The sequence below is a fragment of the Euleptes europaea genome, chromosome 16 (genome assembly GCF_029931775.1).
Source record: "Euleptes europaea isolate rEulEur1 chromosome 16, rEulEur1.hap1, whole genome shotgun sequence".
Classification (NCBI taxonomy): Eukaryota; Metazoa; Chordata; class Lepidosauria; order Squamata; family Sphaerodactylidae; genus Euleptes; species Euleptes europaea.
This window is the reverse complement of record NC_079327.1, coordinates 27941535-27955714: the sequence shown is the minus strand read 5'-3', so window position 1 is coordinate 27955714 and position 14180 is coordinate 27941535. Positions and strand designations below refer to the sequence as shown.

General features: G+C 44.6%; 1 protein-coding gene and 1 non-coding gene across 2 annotated transcripts in view; both read left to right on the top strand.

The window, feature by feature from the left end:
• The first annotated feature begins 6694 nt into the window (after positions 1-6694).
• The window catches only part of GRTP1 (growth hormone regulated TBC protein 1), a 28254-nt gene continuing 20768 nt past the window's right edge, over positions 6695-14180 (top strand). The window contains exons 1-2 of the mRNA XM_056861868.1: positions 6695-6756; positions 12126-12277. Coding sequence (XP_056717846.1) covers positions 6695-6756; positions 12126-12277 — 214 coding nt within the window. The remainder of the gene's footprint in view (positions 6757-12125; positions 12278-14180) is intronic.
• TRNAG-GCC (transfer RNA glycine (anticodon GCC)) lies at positions 8253-8323 on the top strand. The gene has a single exon. It is a non-coding gene; the product is annotated as a tRNA-Gly (tRNA).

The following is a 14180-nucleotide window of genomic DNA, read 5'->3' as shown; positions in this document are numbered from 1 at the left end:
TTTCAGCATACATAGCAGAAATGTAAAACTTTTAGACATGCAATATATCACATCCGATAACAAATCTGAGAATTCTAGATGCTTTTATTTATTTTCCCTTTGGAGTGGTCTTCTAATAGGACAGTAGGGCCAATGTATATTTGCTAGGGATCAGGAACTGAAAACTAGGGCCAAAATTGCCCCCCCCCCGAAGTAACAGACATCCTTTTCCCATTTACTAGGGAAAAGGCAAAATAAAGGCCACAGGACATGTAGTATGTATTCTTTATTGTTGTTGTTGTTGTTAGGTTATTTATAGTCCGCCTTTGTCGTTGAAACTCAAGACAGATTACATAGTTTAAGTCAAATACAATCAACAGGACGGGACATCCAATTAACAGTGCAATGGTGTTTGGACTACAGAAAGCTAAAAACAAATCTCAAGCAGAGCTGAAACAAAGCATGAGTTTTTAAACAAGATACATTATCCGTCTAGACATTAGGAAGAATTTTCTAACAGAGCGGTTCCTCAGTGGAACAGGCTTCCTCGGGTGGTGGTAAGCTCTCCTTCCCTGGAGGTTTTAAAGAAGAGGCTACATGGCCAACTGTCAGCAATGCTGATTCTATGACCTTAGGCAGATCATAAGAGGGAGGGCACCTTGGCCATCTTCTGGGCATGAAGTATGTGTCACTGGGGATGTGTGCGGGGGGAGGTAGTTTGGAATTTCCTGCATTGTGCAAGGGGTTGGACTAGATGACCCTGGTGGTCCCTTCCAATGATTCTATTATTCTATCCTATGATGTAGAATTACCTAGTCTGGAGCATACTTACAGTGACAGGTAGCAATTCAGTAGTATAGGACACAGTCCCTGTCCCTTTACCAGTGCAACTTTCTGACCATTTCATTACGTTACCTGTGCACAAAACCCTCTTGAATAATTCTGTTCTGTGTAGTTTGTGGAAAGCCAGGAGAGTGGGAGCCTTCCTAACCTCATTAGGGAGGCCACTCCATAAAGCAGGGAGGCACAACAGAGAATGCACAAGTATGGCAGTTATCGATTGGAAGACAACTTGAGGAATAGTAGAGGAGGCCATGGCATACTATTTGGGACAATTGCTCTTCTGTAGCCAGTGAGCCTATTTTGTGGTGTTATTAAACATAAGAGACAAATACATTTATGTTAAGCCCTGTGCCTATAGCAAGCATGTGTGTGTGTTAAGTGCCGTCAAGTCGCTTCCGACTCATGGCGACCCTATGAATGAAAGTCCTCCAAAGTGTCCTATCTCTGACAGCCTTGCTCAGCTCTTGCAAACTGAGGGCTGTGGCTTCCTTTATTGAGTCCATCCATCTTTTGTTGGGTCTTCCTCTTTTCCTGCTGCCCTCAACTTTTCCTAGCATGACTGTCTTTTCCAGGGACTCTCATCTTCTCATAATGTGACCAAAATACAGTAGCAAGCATAGGGTCCTTAATTTACCCCACAAGCTTAGGAACTCTGCTTTTAGCATCAGTGAAATGTTGTTATTCAGAGGTCATCTATTTCAGAGGCAGGAGAATTCTTAAGCTACTTAAAACCTGATCTTACTTCTTAGTGACCTTAGTCACTCCCACTGAACCTAATCCCATCAATTTGGGAGAAAACACTGGAGTTGACTTTTCAGACAGTGTGCTCATGTGCAATTGTTCATAAACATTTGACATAAGATTCTATAGCAGAGGATGGTTTATACTAGCCATTTAATTTGGAGCTGCCATTATTTGTTCACACAGTTTTAATGAACGATTCATATGGCATCACTGGGAACCTGTCACATATGTTGTACTTAATAATCTGACGTGGGGTAACTTCTAAAATGTAAAAAACAAATGCAGTCCCAAGTTGTTTTGTTTGGATAGTCAAACCACTATAGAAGTTTCTCAGGGCTACTGTTGCTTTAAAGTTTCTTCCATCCCTTCTCGTTCCACCTTAATTACTTCCTGTTTGTCGGCATTTTTGTTTGGGAGACTTGTAGTGCAATCCTAAACAGAGATACACCCTTTGAAGTCAATGGGCTTAGAAGAGGGTAACTCTGTTTAGGGCTGCATTGTAAAATTCTGATCTTATAGACAGACAAAGCCACAGCTTATTTTTAAATTTTAGTTTGTATTATTATTTGATAATTGTGCTATTGCAATAATAAATAGAATTAAAAATGACCAGTGAGCTTGGCTGGCTACAAAGTTTCTTTACCCACCCCAAGACTTAAGACCCCATTTCTCTTCCCTTCAAAGAAAAATTGACAATGCATAATTTATTTAAGAATGCTGAGAAAGGACAGGCCATCCAAAAGAGAACAGGAAGCAATCAGTTAATTTGAAAACAAAGAAACAAAATTGGAAGAAATGGAACCTTTGCTGAAGAGGACTTATTGCCAAGTAGAAAGAAGAATATTTCCTAAGAGGACACGTTTTTATTGCAAACATAGCTCTAAAGGAGCTCTAAAAGCTCTAAAAAAATGGAAAGAAAAGGGGGAAAAGAAACTGTGACATTATATTGTGTGTGTTTTTTTTAATTAAGAGGCTTTTGAAAGAAAGGCTGCATTGCTTTGTACCCAACCTCTTTTTCAGCATCTGTTGTTGGGTGCTAATTTGACAGCAGGATGTATGCATGTGTGGTACATACTATATTTACATTAAAATAGTGTGATGATGTATCCTTTTATGTATTTTCTGCCTGACTTCTTTTCTCTCTACTGTCCTCCGCTCCATCGCACCCCATGACCAAATGAACTGTGATAAATACAACCTGCAGATGCTGAATTTCCTAGAAGAAAAAGGAAGAGATTAGCAGCAGCACTGGGTCCATCTCAAGCAATTCAAATGACCCCCTCCATTTATTCACATGCTATTTAATTCCCACATATAAATAAAGTACTTATATGAGCTAGTGCTCAATAGATACAGAGTAATTGCACATTTAGCAGCTAGAAGTGCCAAGCCTGGAAACAGGAAAAAAAAATGGTATTTGGATATGGGCTGGATGGAGCCAAAAAATTTGTGCCCCAGGATCCATTTGGTATTGGAAGGTCAGGGAGTGGTGAACACTCAATCTTTGGTAGGCCTACAAACACCGCATAGAACTTTCTGCCAGGTCTCTGGAATGAAAACCAAGTCAAAAGCTACCTGTTTACTGAGGTGTAACATTATCTTAGAGATACAGCATGGTGTAGTGGTTAAGAGCAGTGGTTCAAAGCAGTGGACTCTGATCTGGAGAACCGGGTTTGATTCCCCACTCCTCCACATGAACGGTGGAGGCTAATCTGGTGAACTGGATTTGTTTCCCCACTCCTACACATGAAGCCAGCAGGGTGTCCTTGGGGTAGTCACACTCTCTCAGCCCCACCTATCTCACAGGGTTTCTGTTGTGGGGAGGGGAAGTGATTGTAAACCGGTTTGATTCTTAAGTGGTAGAGAAATTGGCATATAAAAACCAACTCTTCTTCTTAAAGCGACAGACAAACCCAGGTTCATATCCCCACATGACATGGAAGCTAGCTGGGTGGTCTTGGGCCGGTCACACACTCTCAGCCTTGACCTTGGCTAGTATTTGGATGGGAGACCTCCAAGGAATACCAGGGTCATGACACGGAGGCAGGCAATGGCAAACCACCTCCTAATATTTCTTGCCTTGGGGAAAAAAACAGTTCTCTAAAAGTAATGTTTGGAAACAGATTAACCTTTTGTTTTGTTTTTTTCTTTTTGTTGGTTGGTAACTATATTACCGTAGCTACATTAACTATGTCCAAAAAAAAAAAAAAAAAATCAGTGGAGAGTACTCTGGAGATTTGCTGAATTACCATTTTCAGCTTGCCTTGTTGAAGAAGGTAACTCCACATTGCTCTGTAACTGCTCTTCTTCCAATATTACACCACTCAGTTGCAATACTCATGTCAACTGTTTACAAAAAGTATGAACTGGTCCCTTTTAAAGTTTGCGGCACACCTCATGTGTAGCACACAATAATGCCCCAAACAGGTCCCCCCAAGATAGGAAGGTCACAGGTTGACATTAACTTGGAAAGGGAATTATGCATATTATTGATTTTCCCCTTCCTCTGAGGAACTCCTGGTAGCCTACAGCAGTCTCCTCATCCTTGCAACAAACCTGAGGGGTGGGTTAGGCTAAAAGACAGTGGCTGGCTCAAGGTCATAATCTCAACCAGTCATTTTTATGGCAGAGTGGGGCTCATTGTGGTGTAGTGGTTAAGAGCAGTGGTTTGGAGCGCTGGACCCCTATCTGGAGAACCAGGGCTGCCTGGAGAACCAGTTAGAAGGTCCCAGGTTCAATCCCCAGCATCTCCAGTTAAAGGGACTAGGCAGGTATGTGATGTGAAAGACCTCAGCCTGAGACCCTGGAGAGCTGCTGCCGGCCTGAGTAGACAATACTGACTTTGGTGGACTGAGGGTCTGATTCAGTATAAGCCAGCTTCATGTGTTCACTCCTCCACATGAGCGGCAGAGCCTAATCTGGTGAATCGGTTTCCCCACACCTACACACGAAGTCATCTGGGTGACCTTGGGCTAGTCACAGCTCTGTTGGAGCTCTCTCAGCCCTGCCTACCTCACAGGGTGTCTGTTGCGGGGAGGGGAAGGTGATTGTAAGCTGGTTTGATCCCTCCTTAAGTGGGAGAGAAAGTCGGAATGCAGAAACCAACTCTTCTTCTTCCAAAGTGCTTCTCCGAGGCCCTAGGCCAACACTCGCCATGCCTGCCTTAAGAAACTCCCCTTGCCATTGCTCCAGAGCTGAAAGCGGGTGCTGAGGCTCCAGCCCAGGGCCAGTCCTTTTTGCACCCTAGGCAAGGCTAACTACTTGTGCCTGCCCCCGCCCCAGCACCGCTAACCAATTTTCACAGATGTCTTGTAGAAAAAAGAAAAGCCTGATGCAGTCCTACAAAACTTTTTATAAGATAACTAATTATATTTCACAGCACTGTTGTGGTACTTATCTTAAAATTAAAAAAAATAAATAGCCAGTTGCATTTTTTTAAATAAATTTTTATTAATCTTTATAACATAAAACAAAACAAATACAATAATAATAATATAAAAAATACAAGAGTATCTGTATATACTTATTAGTACATTCGTGGTTACAAGATTATAAGATCCAAAAAGATACCCCTTCGACCCTCCACCCACCCTCCACCGGGTGACCCATCACCCGACTTCCGAAGAAGTGTCTAACAGTTTTAAAAATCTCTCTCTGTGTGTGTGTGTTAAGTGCCGTCAAGTCACTTCCGACTCATGGCGACCCTATGAATGAAAGTCCTCCAAAATGTCCTATCCTTGACAGCCCTGCTCAGATCCTGCAAACTGAAGGCCGTGGCTTCCTTTATAGCACTGGTTCCCAACCAGGGATCCGTGGACCCCCAGGGGTCCGCGAGAACTAAATTAAGGTCCACGAAACAAAGTTATAAACCCATAATAAATTAACATTTTCAATTAAAAGTTCTCTATTATAAAAATATATATTCAAATATTATTCTAAGTTTAATGTGTAACTAACAGTTATGATTAAAGTTTATTTTCAAATTCTCGGAATTTTTATTTTGAACCTTGGGGTCCCTGCCCCGAACAAAAAAGTCCTAGTGGTCCCTGGTCAAAGAAAGGTGGGGAACCACTGCTTTATAGAGTCCATCCATCTCTTGCTGGGTCTCCCTCTTTTCCTGCCGCCCTCCACTTTTCCTAGCATGTGTGTGTGTGTGTAAAGTGCCTTCAAGTCGCAGCCGACTTATGGCGACCCCTTATGGGGTTTTCATGGCGAGAGACTAGCAGAGGTGGTTTGCCAGTGCCTTCCTCTGCGCAGCAACCCTGGTCTTCCTTGGCGGTCTCCTATCCAAATACTAACCAGGGCTGACCCTGCTTAGCTTCTGAGATCTGACGAGATCAGGCTAGCCTGGGCCATCCAGGTCAGGGGTTCCTAGCATGACTGTCTGTTAATATCTATGACCAGTAAAACATAGATTGAAACTAGTGTCTGCAACTCACTAATTAAAGTAGTAAAATCCCTTTTGGCCAGTTTATCCCAATTGCATTTCCAGCTCTGCGCCCCTCGGAGGGGTGCGCCCTAGGCGGCCGCCTCGTCCGCCCCAGGGCAGCCCCGGCCCATCCCCGAGCGCGCCCCTTCCCTTCCCTTCCCTGGGGGCGGAGGAGCGCGGCGAGGAGTGCGCTCTCCTCCGCAGCAGCCGGCTGGGCGAGTGCGCGCGCCGGTCCCAGGAGCAGGAGGAGGGAGCAGCAGCAGCAGGTGGCCTCGGGAAGAGTCACCGCTCGCGGGGGCGGTGGGGGGCAGCGGCGGCTCTCCTCGCAAGCCGTCCCGCCCGGAGAGGAGTTGGCAGCGTTGCTCCCTTGCAGGAGGCGCAACCGGGGGCCGCCGGAGAAGGGCGCGGAGCCCCGTGGCGCGGGGACGGGAGGGCGGCCGGCCGGCCGGCATGGGAGGGACGCCCCCCTGCCGCCCCCTCGACCCCCTCCTCCTCCTCGCCTCCTCCCGCTGAACTTGGGCGCAGCCCGGGCCGCCCTGCGCGCCCCTTCCTCCCTGGAGGGGAGCCACAGGGCGAAGCGGCTCCCTCGGGGCGGGGGGTTAGGGCCGAGCCGCGGAGCCCCCTCCCCAGGGGGACGCCGAGAGGCCCGTTTCGGGGCGGACCATTTCGTGCTGGAGGAGCCCCGGGGACGCCTTTCCCATGGAGGGCGAGGAAGAGGAGCGGCGCGCCCGGCAAGAAGCGCGCGCCAGCAGCGTCCACAGGTACCCAGGGGTGTGTGTGTGTGTGTCTTGAGGTGGGGGAGGTGTCTTGGGGGTGGGGGCGTCTTGGGGGTGGGGGGAGCCCTCTCTGGCCCCTGCCACGCACGCGGGGAGAGTTTGGCCCGCCTCGCCCGCCTCTGGGGCTGCCCTGGCCGCCTCCCCGGGGCGCCTGCGCGCGAGCCAAGCCAGGAGGGGTTGGTCAAGGAAAGCGCCGGGGCGCCCTTTTGACCCTCGGGGTCAGCTCTCCAGCAGGGGCCTCTTCGTCATTGGAAAGTGGGGCGGGGGCTCCCGAGGGGTCCTTTTGGCACGCGCTGCAATTCCTTCTAATTGAAGACCGGGTCCTCGTTCCAGTGACCGGCCCTCAAGGTTTTCCCGTAGTCGAAAAGGGCAAGAGTCCAGTAGCACCTTCAAGACTCACAGAAATATTTTCTGGCAGGGTAGGAGCTTTCGTGAGCCACAGCTCGCTTCTTCAGAGACTTCTTCGTGAGCTGTGGCTCGCGAAAGCTCCTACCCTGCCAGAAAATATTTCTGTGAGTCTTGAAGGTGCTCCTGGACTCTTGCCCTTTCCTACTACTGCAGACAGACTAACCCGGCTGACTGTGAAAGGTTTTCTCGTGTCATTGGAAATTGAATGTTCACCACTTTTTACAGAGGACGGTACTTCGGCGTTTCTATTCGATCCGCTAATGCTGCTGGATGAACATAACCGCAGGCAAACGTTTCTAGCGTCATTATGGATCTGCTTTTGAGATGTTGTTTCTTACCCTTGGTTTAAAAGGTGTGGTTTTTTTCATTGCCTGGACAATTGCAGTAGAATTAATAACATGCAATTTTCCACGCTTAAATGAAGGTTCCGTTCCAAATGGCAGAATTTTCTTATTTTACACTCGCAAACTTAAAAGTACTATAGTTCAGTTGTTACAATTTTCTCCCCTAGTTGTTTTCTTAACTTAATAAAACAGAGCTTCTAAAGTGCTGGGCTGCCAATATTATTGGAAATGCTGAAATACTTCTTAGGATGTTAACTCTTCAGAAATCATTTCTTTTCCGCCTGTTATCAGTTAACTGCTTTACTGCAGTGTTTTTGAGCACACCGGACTTAATTCACAGTGTGAGAAAAAAGAGGTTTACAAACCTCTTTTACAAGCTAATTTTTAAATATGAGTCATTTGTTTAGAAAGAGATTTGCCTTAACATGCATAAAAGAATTCATTAACTGAGTACGTGACAATTTCTTGCACAGTCTTGTATTACTTTAATAAAGTACACGCAGAAATAATATATATAAAAGCTAGAAGTGATGAGAAATCATGAAGAGGTTGGATATTGTCTAGACGGAAGTTAAGGATTATTTACAAATTCCAAGGAGTCATCAGTATCATCTGTATAGACAGATGACAAACAAGATTTCAAGAATGCCAGTTTAGTATTTATTTCCACCTTCATGATCAGGCAGTAGCTAATTCTCTGTCCTTTGTTCTAATGCACATCACAGGGAGGGACCATGGCTCAGTGGTAGAGCATCTGCTTGCCATGTAGAAGGTCCCAGGTTCAATCCCTGGCATCTCCAGTTAAAGGGACTAGGCAGGTAGGTGATGTGAAAGACCCCTGCCTAAGACCCTGGAGAGCTGCTGCCAGTTTGAGTAGACAATACTGACTTTGATGGACCAAGGGTCTAATTCAGTATAAGGCAGCTTCATGTGTTCACCAGGTGATGAGGTCCACTTTACACATGCAGCAAAACATGCATCTTACACATACAAATGTTAGAGATTTTCCTGGGTGGAACCATTTCAGACCACCTGCAGATGTTGGTGGTCTTGAATGCGATTTGCCTTCCCCCCCCCAAAAAAATCCCTTCCATTCTGTTCCAAAAGATAGATATCAGCCTCTCCTTGAAATGCTACTTTTCTATTTATGTAGAGTTTCCCCCCCCCTATGGAGCAGTACTGAAACAACCTGTATGCAGTCAATTTAAGACTGCACACTCCAGCAAAAGCTTTTTAGCATTGCTAAAAATGCTATCAGGTGAGCTGGAATGCTTTCCCTCTGGATGGACTTCTGGAAAAGTCATTTGTAGTCTGATGCTTCTCTCCAGGATACCAAGCATATAGTTCTGGAATACTTGATCGCAGTACAGCTTTGGTTTTGTTTTTCTTAGCCTGCCAATCCTAATGGAGCCCAGCACTTTAGAAATCCCCTGCACCATTATGTATGCTTGGGTTGCAACAAGCATACACCTTTAAACACCTGTGGACTGTGTAATACAGACCATTTCTTTTTCAGTTCACTGTTAAAGAGAGGTACCTTTGAAATGATGACAACTCATGTTTTTCCATTTTCTGGTTTGTCCATGTGTTCAAGGAGCAAAGCAGCAACTAAAAGGGAAGTGTGTTTCTCACCGATCCATTGCCTTTTTAGTGGCAACATGCAAAAATGCAAACAAATGTTACTGGATGGAGTTCAGAATTTAATAAAAAACCCACAGAGATCTGAGAAGTGAACTAAGCAAGGATACCAAAATAGTCAGGAATTCCTTGTGTGAATGAATATCATGGGAAACTTGAAGTAACAACGTCTGCAAGTGTTTCATAGCTCTGATTTGTAACAAGTTCTTGAACACATGAAGCTGCCTTATACTGAATCACACCCTTGGTCCATTAAAGTCAGTATCGTCTACTCCGATCGGCAGCGGCTCTCCAGGGTCTCAAGCAGAGAAGTCTTTCACATCACCTACTTGCCTAGTCCATTTAACTGGAGATGCCGGGGATTGAACCTGGTGTCAGGCCTGTGTCTCAGTTTCGCTTTTCCACCAACTCGCTCCCAAGGATTGTTTTCCATTCTTGGACTCTTTGAGGTAGACAGTACTCCGTGAGAACGGAGGCATCTCTAGACTGTTTTGAAATAGTAATCTCTTGAGCCTGTCCTGGGCTGCTGAATGCTGAATGCTTTTTTGGAGTGTTATTTACGCTGTTATGTCAATTACCATCAGGATGATTGGGTTGAATTGTTGCCTTTTGCAGAATATGCTTACAATAATGCTGTGCATCAGTCTACTGGTTTTAGTCCACTCTATGTAGTGTACGGTCAAGATTTCGGCCCCATTGCTCATGTGGATATGACGGGGGTGGAGGGAAGTGTCGAGGTGGATTCCTGGACTCAAGCCATCCGCAACACCTGGCCCTGGCTAGTAAAGAATCTAGACAGGGCCAAGCGCAAATACAAGGCTCAAGCAGATAAACATCGTTCTCCCAGTAAAGACTTTCAAGTGGGCGATTTAGTGTACCTTTCCACCAAGAATCTGCGGTCCACCCGACCTTGCCATAAACTCAGTGCCAAGTACGTGGGGCCATATCCCATCGCCCAGATAATTAACCCCGTCACTGTAGAACTGGTTCTTCCGAAAACCCTGAGGCGTATCCACCCTGTTTTCCATGTTAGTCTCCTCAAACCTCATGTCGCCTCCTCAGATTGGCACCCTGAACCGCCCCCTGAGCAGCCTGTGATGGTGTGGGGGGAGGAACATTTCGAAGTGTCTTAAGATTCTGGACTCTCGTATACGTCATGGGTCTCTACAGTATCTGGTTCGTTGGAAACACTTCCCCCCTGCCTATGATGAATGGGTAAAGGCACGAGATGTCTCCGCCCCGGACTTGGTGCATGCCTTCCACACCGCCTACCCCGATAAACCAACCCCCTTGCCGACTGGGAGGGGGCCCTAAGGGGAGCAGAATGTCAGGCCTGTGTCTCAGTTTCGCTTTTCCACCAACTCGCTCCCAAGGATTGTTTTGCATTCTTGGACTCTTTGAAGTAGACAGTACTCCGTGAGAACGGAGGCATCTCTAGACTGTTTTGAAATAGTAATCTCTTGAGCCTGTCCTGGGCTGCTGAATGCTGAATGCTTTTTTCTATGCTTTTATATAGTCAAGTGTATCCCAGTGCCCTCCATTGCTGTCTTAGATCCTGTATGCTCTGCTTACCTATGCTGCCAGTAAACCATCTTCCTTGGACCAGTGTGTCTCCTGTCATGGTTATTGGTTCTGACTAGGGCAAGCGCTGACACCTGGGACCTTCTGCATGCCAAGCAGATGCTCTACCACTGAGCTACGGCCCTTCCCCCTTCTTATTTAAGGAAAATTATTTTGGGATTAAAATCACAGAGAATGTAAAGAGGACGCACTGTATACGTAGTCTGTTAACATCCCACTTATATAACAATACTTAGTCTTTATCTAGCATCTTAAAGAGTATTCCTAGAGCTTCACTTGCGCTGTTATGAAAGACGCACAGGGTAGATCTTGCAACCTGAGATGGCCAAGAATAAAACATAGGGACTTACTTAAGCCAATCTAATTAGTAAGTGGCTTACATGAGATGGTATCTCAGCTCATGCTGTTAGCCACCAGCTCTCGTGTGACATTATTTGCATTAATGCTTACTACGCTGGAGTACTATAATTTGTAAGTGCAGCTGTGGACATAAAAATATGAGCCCCACTGGATCAGATCAAGAGTCCATCTATCCAATAGCATCCTGCATCCGGTAGTAACTAACCAGATATTTCCAGAAAGCATTCAGCTGGACATGAAGGCAATTAGTCCACCTCCAATGTTTGTCCCCCAGATTCATGCTGCCTCTGAAGATGAAGGCTTCACGTAGATACCATTTGCACTCATACACAAATATTAGAAAGTATTGTCGCTGATTGATGAATCTCCTATTCTGCTGTCATTTATGTATTTTAAAATATTGAGGTCAAACTAATGGTAATTGGATGTCTTTTTTTAAGCCCAGAACTTTCTTTTAAACTTATAGTAATTTTATCAAGTGTATTATTATTTTTTTAAATACTGGCATCATCATTTGGTATGTTTTTCTCTTTGCCCCTTTAGGTTCAGTATTTTCCTCCAGCCTTCCAGTGTATTCCTGAAGGGGGGGTGGTCATATGAGGTGGCGTGACCCACACTTGCACTGTGCAAACTGGCATGGATGCCAGCATAGGGGCACTTATGCTGGTCCCCCTGGCCCAGAGCAGTAGCGTGGCCCGCAGACGACGGCACTCCCTTCTGCCGGCGTTCTGCCAGCACAAGTTCCCACGTCCAAGAACTCCCCCGGACGCTATGGCATTGCTGCACCACCTTTTTGGTGGTGCAGTATCGCTGTTTTCGATGGGGCTTTTTGCCCCATTTACCAAATTTCTTTTTTTAAGCCCTTTTCCCCTCCCACAGCAGCTGCAAAACCTGTGTGGAGGTGACGCAACAGCTCCTCGGCCACACTGTCCCCGGCTGTGGCTGCTTTGAGGAATGGGGTGAAAAGTAACATAAGGTTAGGTCTATGCAGTAACTGTGAAATATTTTTTCTTATATTTGTAGGGTGGATCCATATGGATTTGAAAGGCCAACAGACTTTGACTATACAATGTACGAAGAATTCTTTTCTAGCTATCTAGTGGTACTCACCAGAAGAGCAATTAAGTGGTCCAAGCTTTTAAAGGGAAACAATGGTTTACCAAAAAGTTTAAAAGGTAAGATTCAGTTGCATGAACTAATAGGGTTTTATTTATTTGTTTTCATTATTTAGGGTCTGCCTTTCTCACTGAAGGCAAATTATCTAGTGTAAGTCAATGCATTCAACAGGATGGGACACCCAACAAGCAATGTAATGGGATTAGGATTGCAGAAATCTGAAACAAAACATAATTATTAACAGGTTAGATGCAGAAATTACATAGTAGGATAATGCATACAGCCACAGATAGAATGTACTGTACACACTAGTTTTTCTCCCTTTATGAAAACATTTTTCTGATACATTCTGTTATATTACTTGTGTAAAAATCCTTTTAATATCTGTTAGAATGTACAATTGTTAGAGCTCTTCTGTGATTAACACATACTGTTTTTATGATCAGCCCTGTCTCAATGGCAAATCTGAATATGCCATCTTTGTCACTGTGCATCTATATGTCTATACTTTGTATGGCTACTGGTGAAGGATAACATTTTTATACTCTGTACAAATTTGTAGGGCAAACAATTTATTCAAGTTTAATAATTTTCCTATGTCAGTTACATCAGAAGTTTTGATCTTTCTGTTTCATTTGTTCTTTTCCTCTATTTCCACAATACCATCCGTTTTTCTAAGAGTATGGCCGCAAGATGGAACAATTCCCCCAGTCAACCTCAGATATTTTTTTTACTTGAAGTGAAAAATAGAAATGGCACCCCATTGCTGTCTGCTGTAGTAGTTATTGCCTCTCCAGACAGGTGGTTGAGTGCCCTGTGTTTAGGGTCTTATGTTGAAGACTCTGTCACCTGCATTGGCTTGCCATCTCTTCTGCTTTTGAAACTAGCAGTATTTTGATTTAAAAAAACAACTCAGTTTATTTGGGCACCAGCTCTGTCCAGATAAATGGAAATTAGGCATCACCTTTACTGAGAATACCAGTTTAACATCAAAAGAAAAGTCCTGTAATATGTGTATTTGCATGTAAGCTTTGCATTCTTTCCCTCTCCCAGAAATCTAACTAAACTAATAGAGCTCGTGAAGAGCTATGGTAGATTTGAGTGATCAGTGATGACTTTCTTTCATTCCTACACAGATAGTGTCCTTGTGGGAAACTAATTTAATCTGCTGTTGGTTGCAAAACCTGTATAGTACTGTAGGTAGGAAGCCTTTGCTTCCTAAAACATGCCACACTTGGAAACCCAGTTTCTCACAATGCAAATAATTAGAAAGAAGAATTAGATTGAATGAGAAAGCAATCCAAAGCAGGTCTACTCAGAATCCTACTGAAGACTAGTCAGTGGGGTTTATTCCCAGGAAAGTGTTCTTAGGATTACACTGTTAGGTACACATTAATTCTGTCTTAAACTGAGTATGATGTAGCTACAGCTGAAGTAGTAAGATAGTTTGAACTCTTTAATCAAGTACCTTAACAATTACAAGCAAAGCAAACTTTCCAATAAAATTTGCTTTGTAAAATTTGAAGTTCAGCTGCTGAACCAAAACCATACCCAGATCATTCTTGTATAAGATGATGTATGTATATAGTACATTTACAAAAGATTATGTGTCTTATTTACATGTAGGAGTGGTCCTAGAGTCAATGTTTGATTCCTTCACCAGGACTTAATTGAGAAGTCATATTAAATGGTAGCCTGCTTTTCAAGCTGTAAGAAGTACACACATTGGAGCCAATGCAGAAAGGGGGGGGAGGGAGAAAGGCATTCACCATCTCCGCCTCCTCTGCAGTGCCTGTCCTATCACTAAGAAATGTGTTTGGTGTCCTACATTAACATACGAAGTTGCCTTATACCAAGTCAAACCATTGGTCCATCCAACTGAGTACTGTCTACTCCATCTTGCAGTATCTCTTTGGGGGCTTGAGCAGAACAAGTTCTTTCTCAGGACCTTCTTCCTGAGGT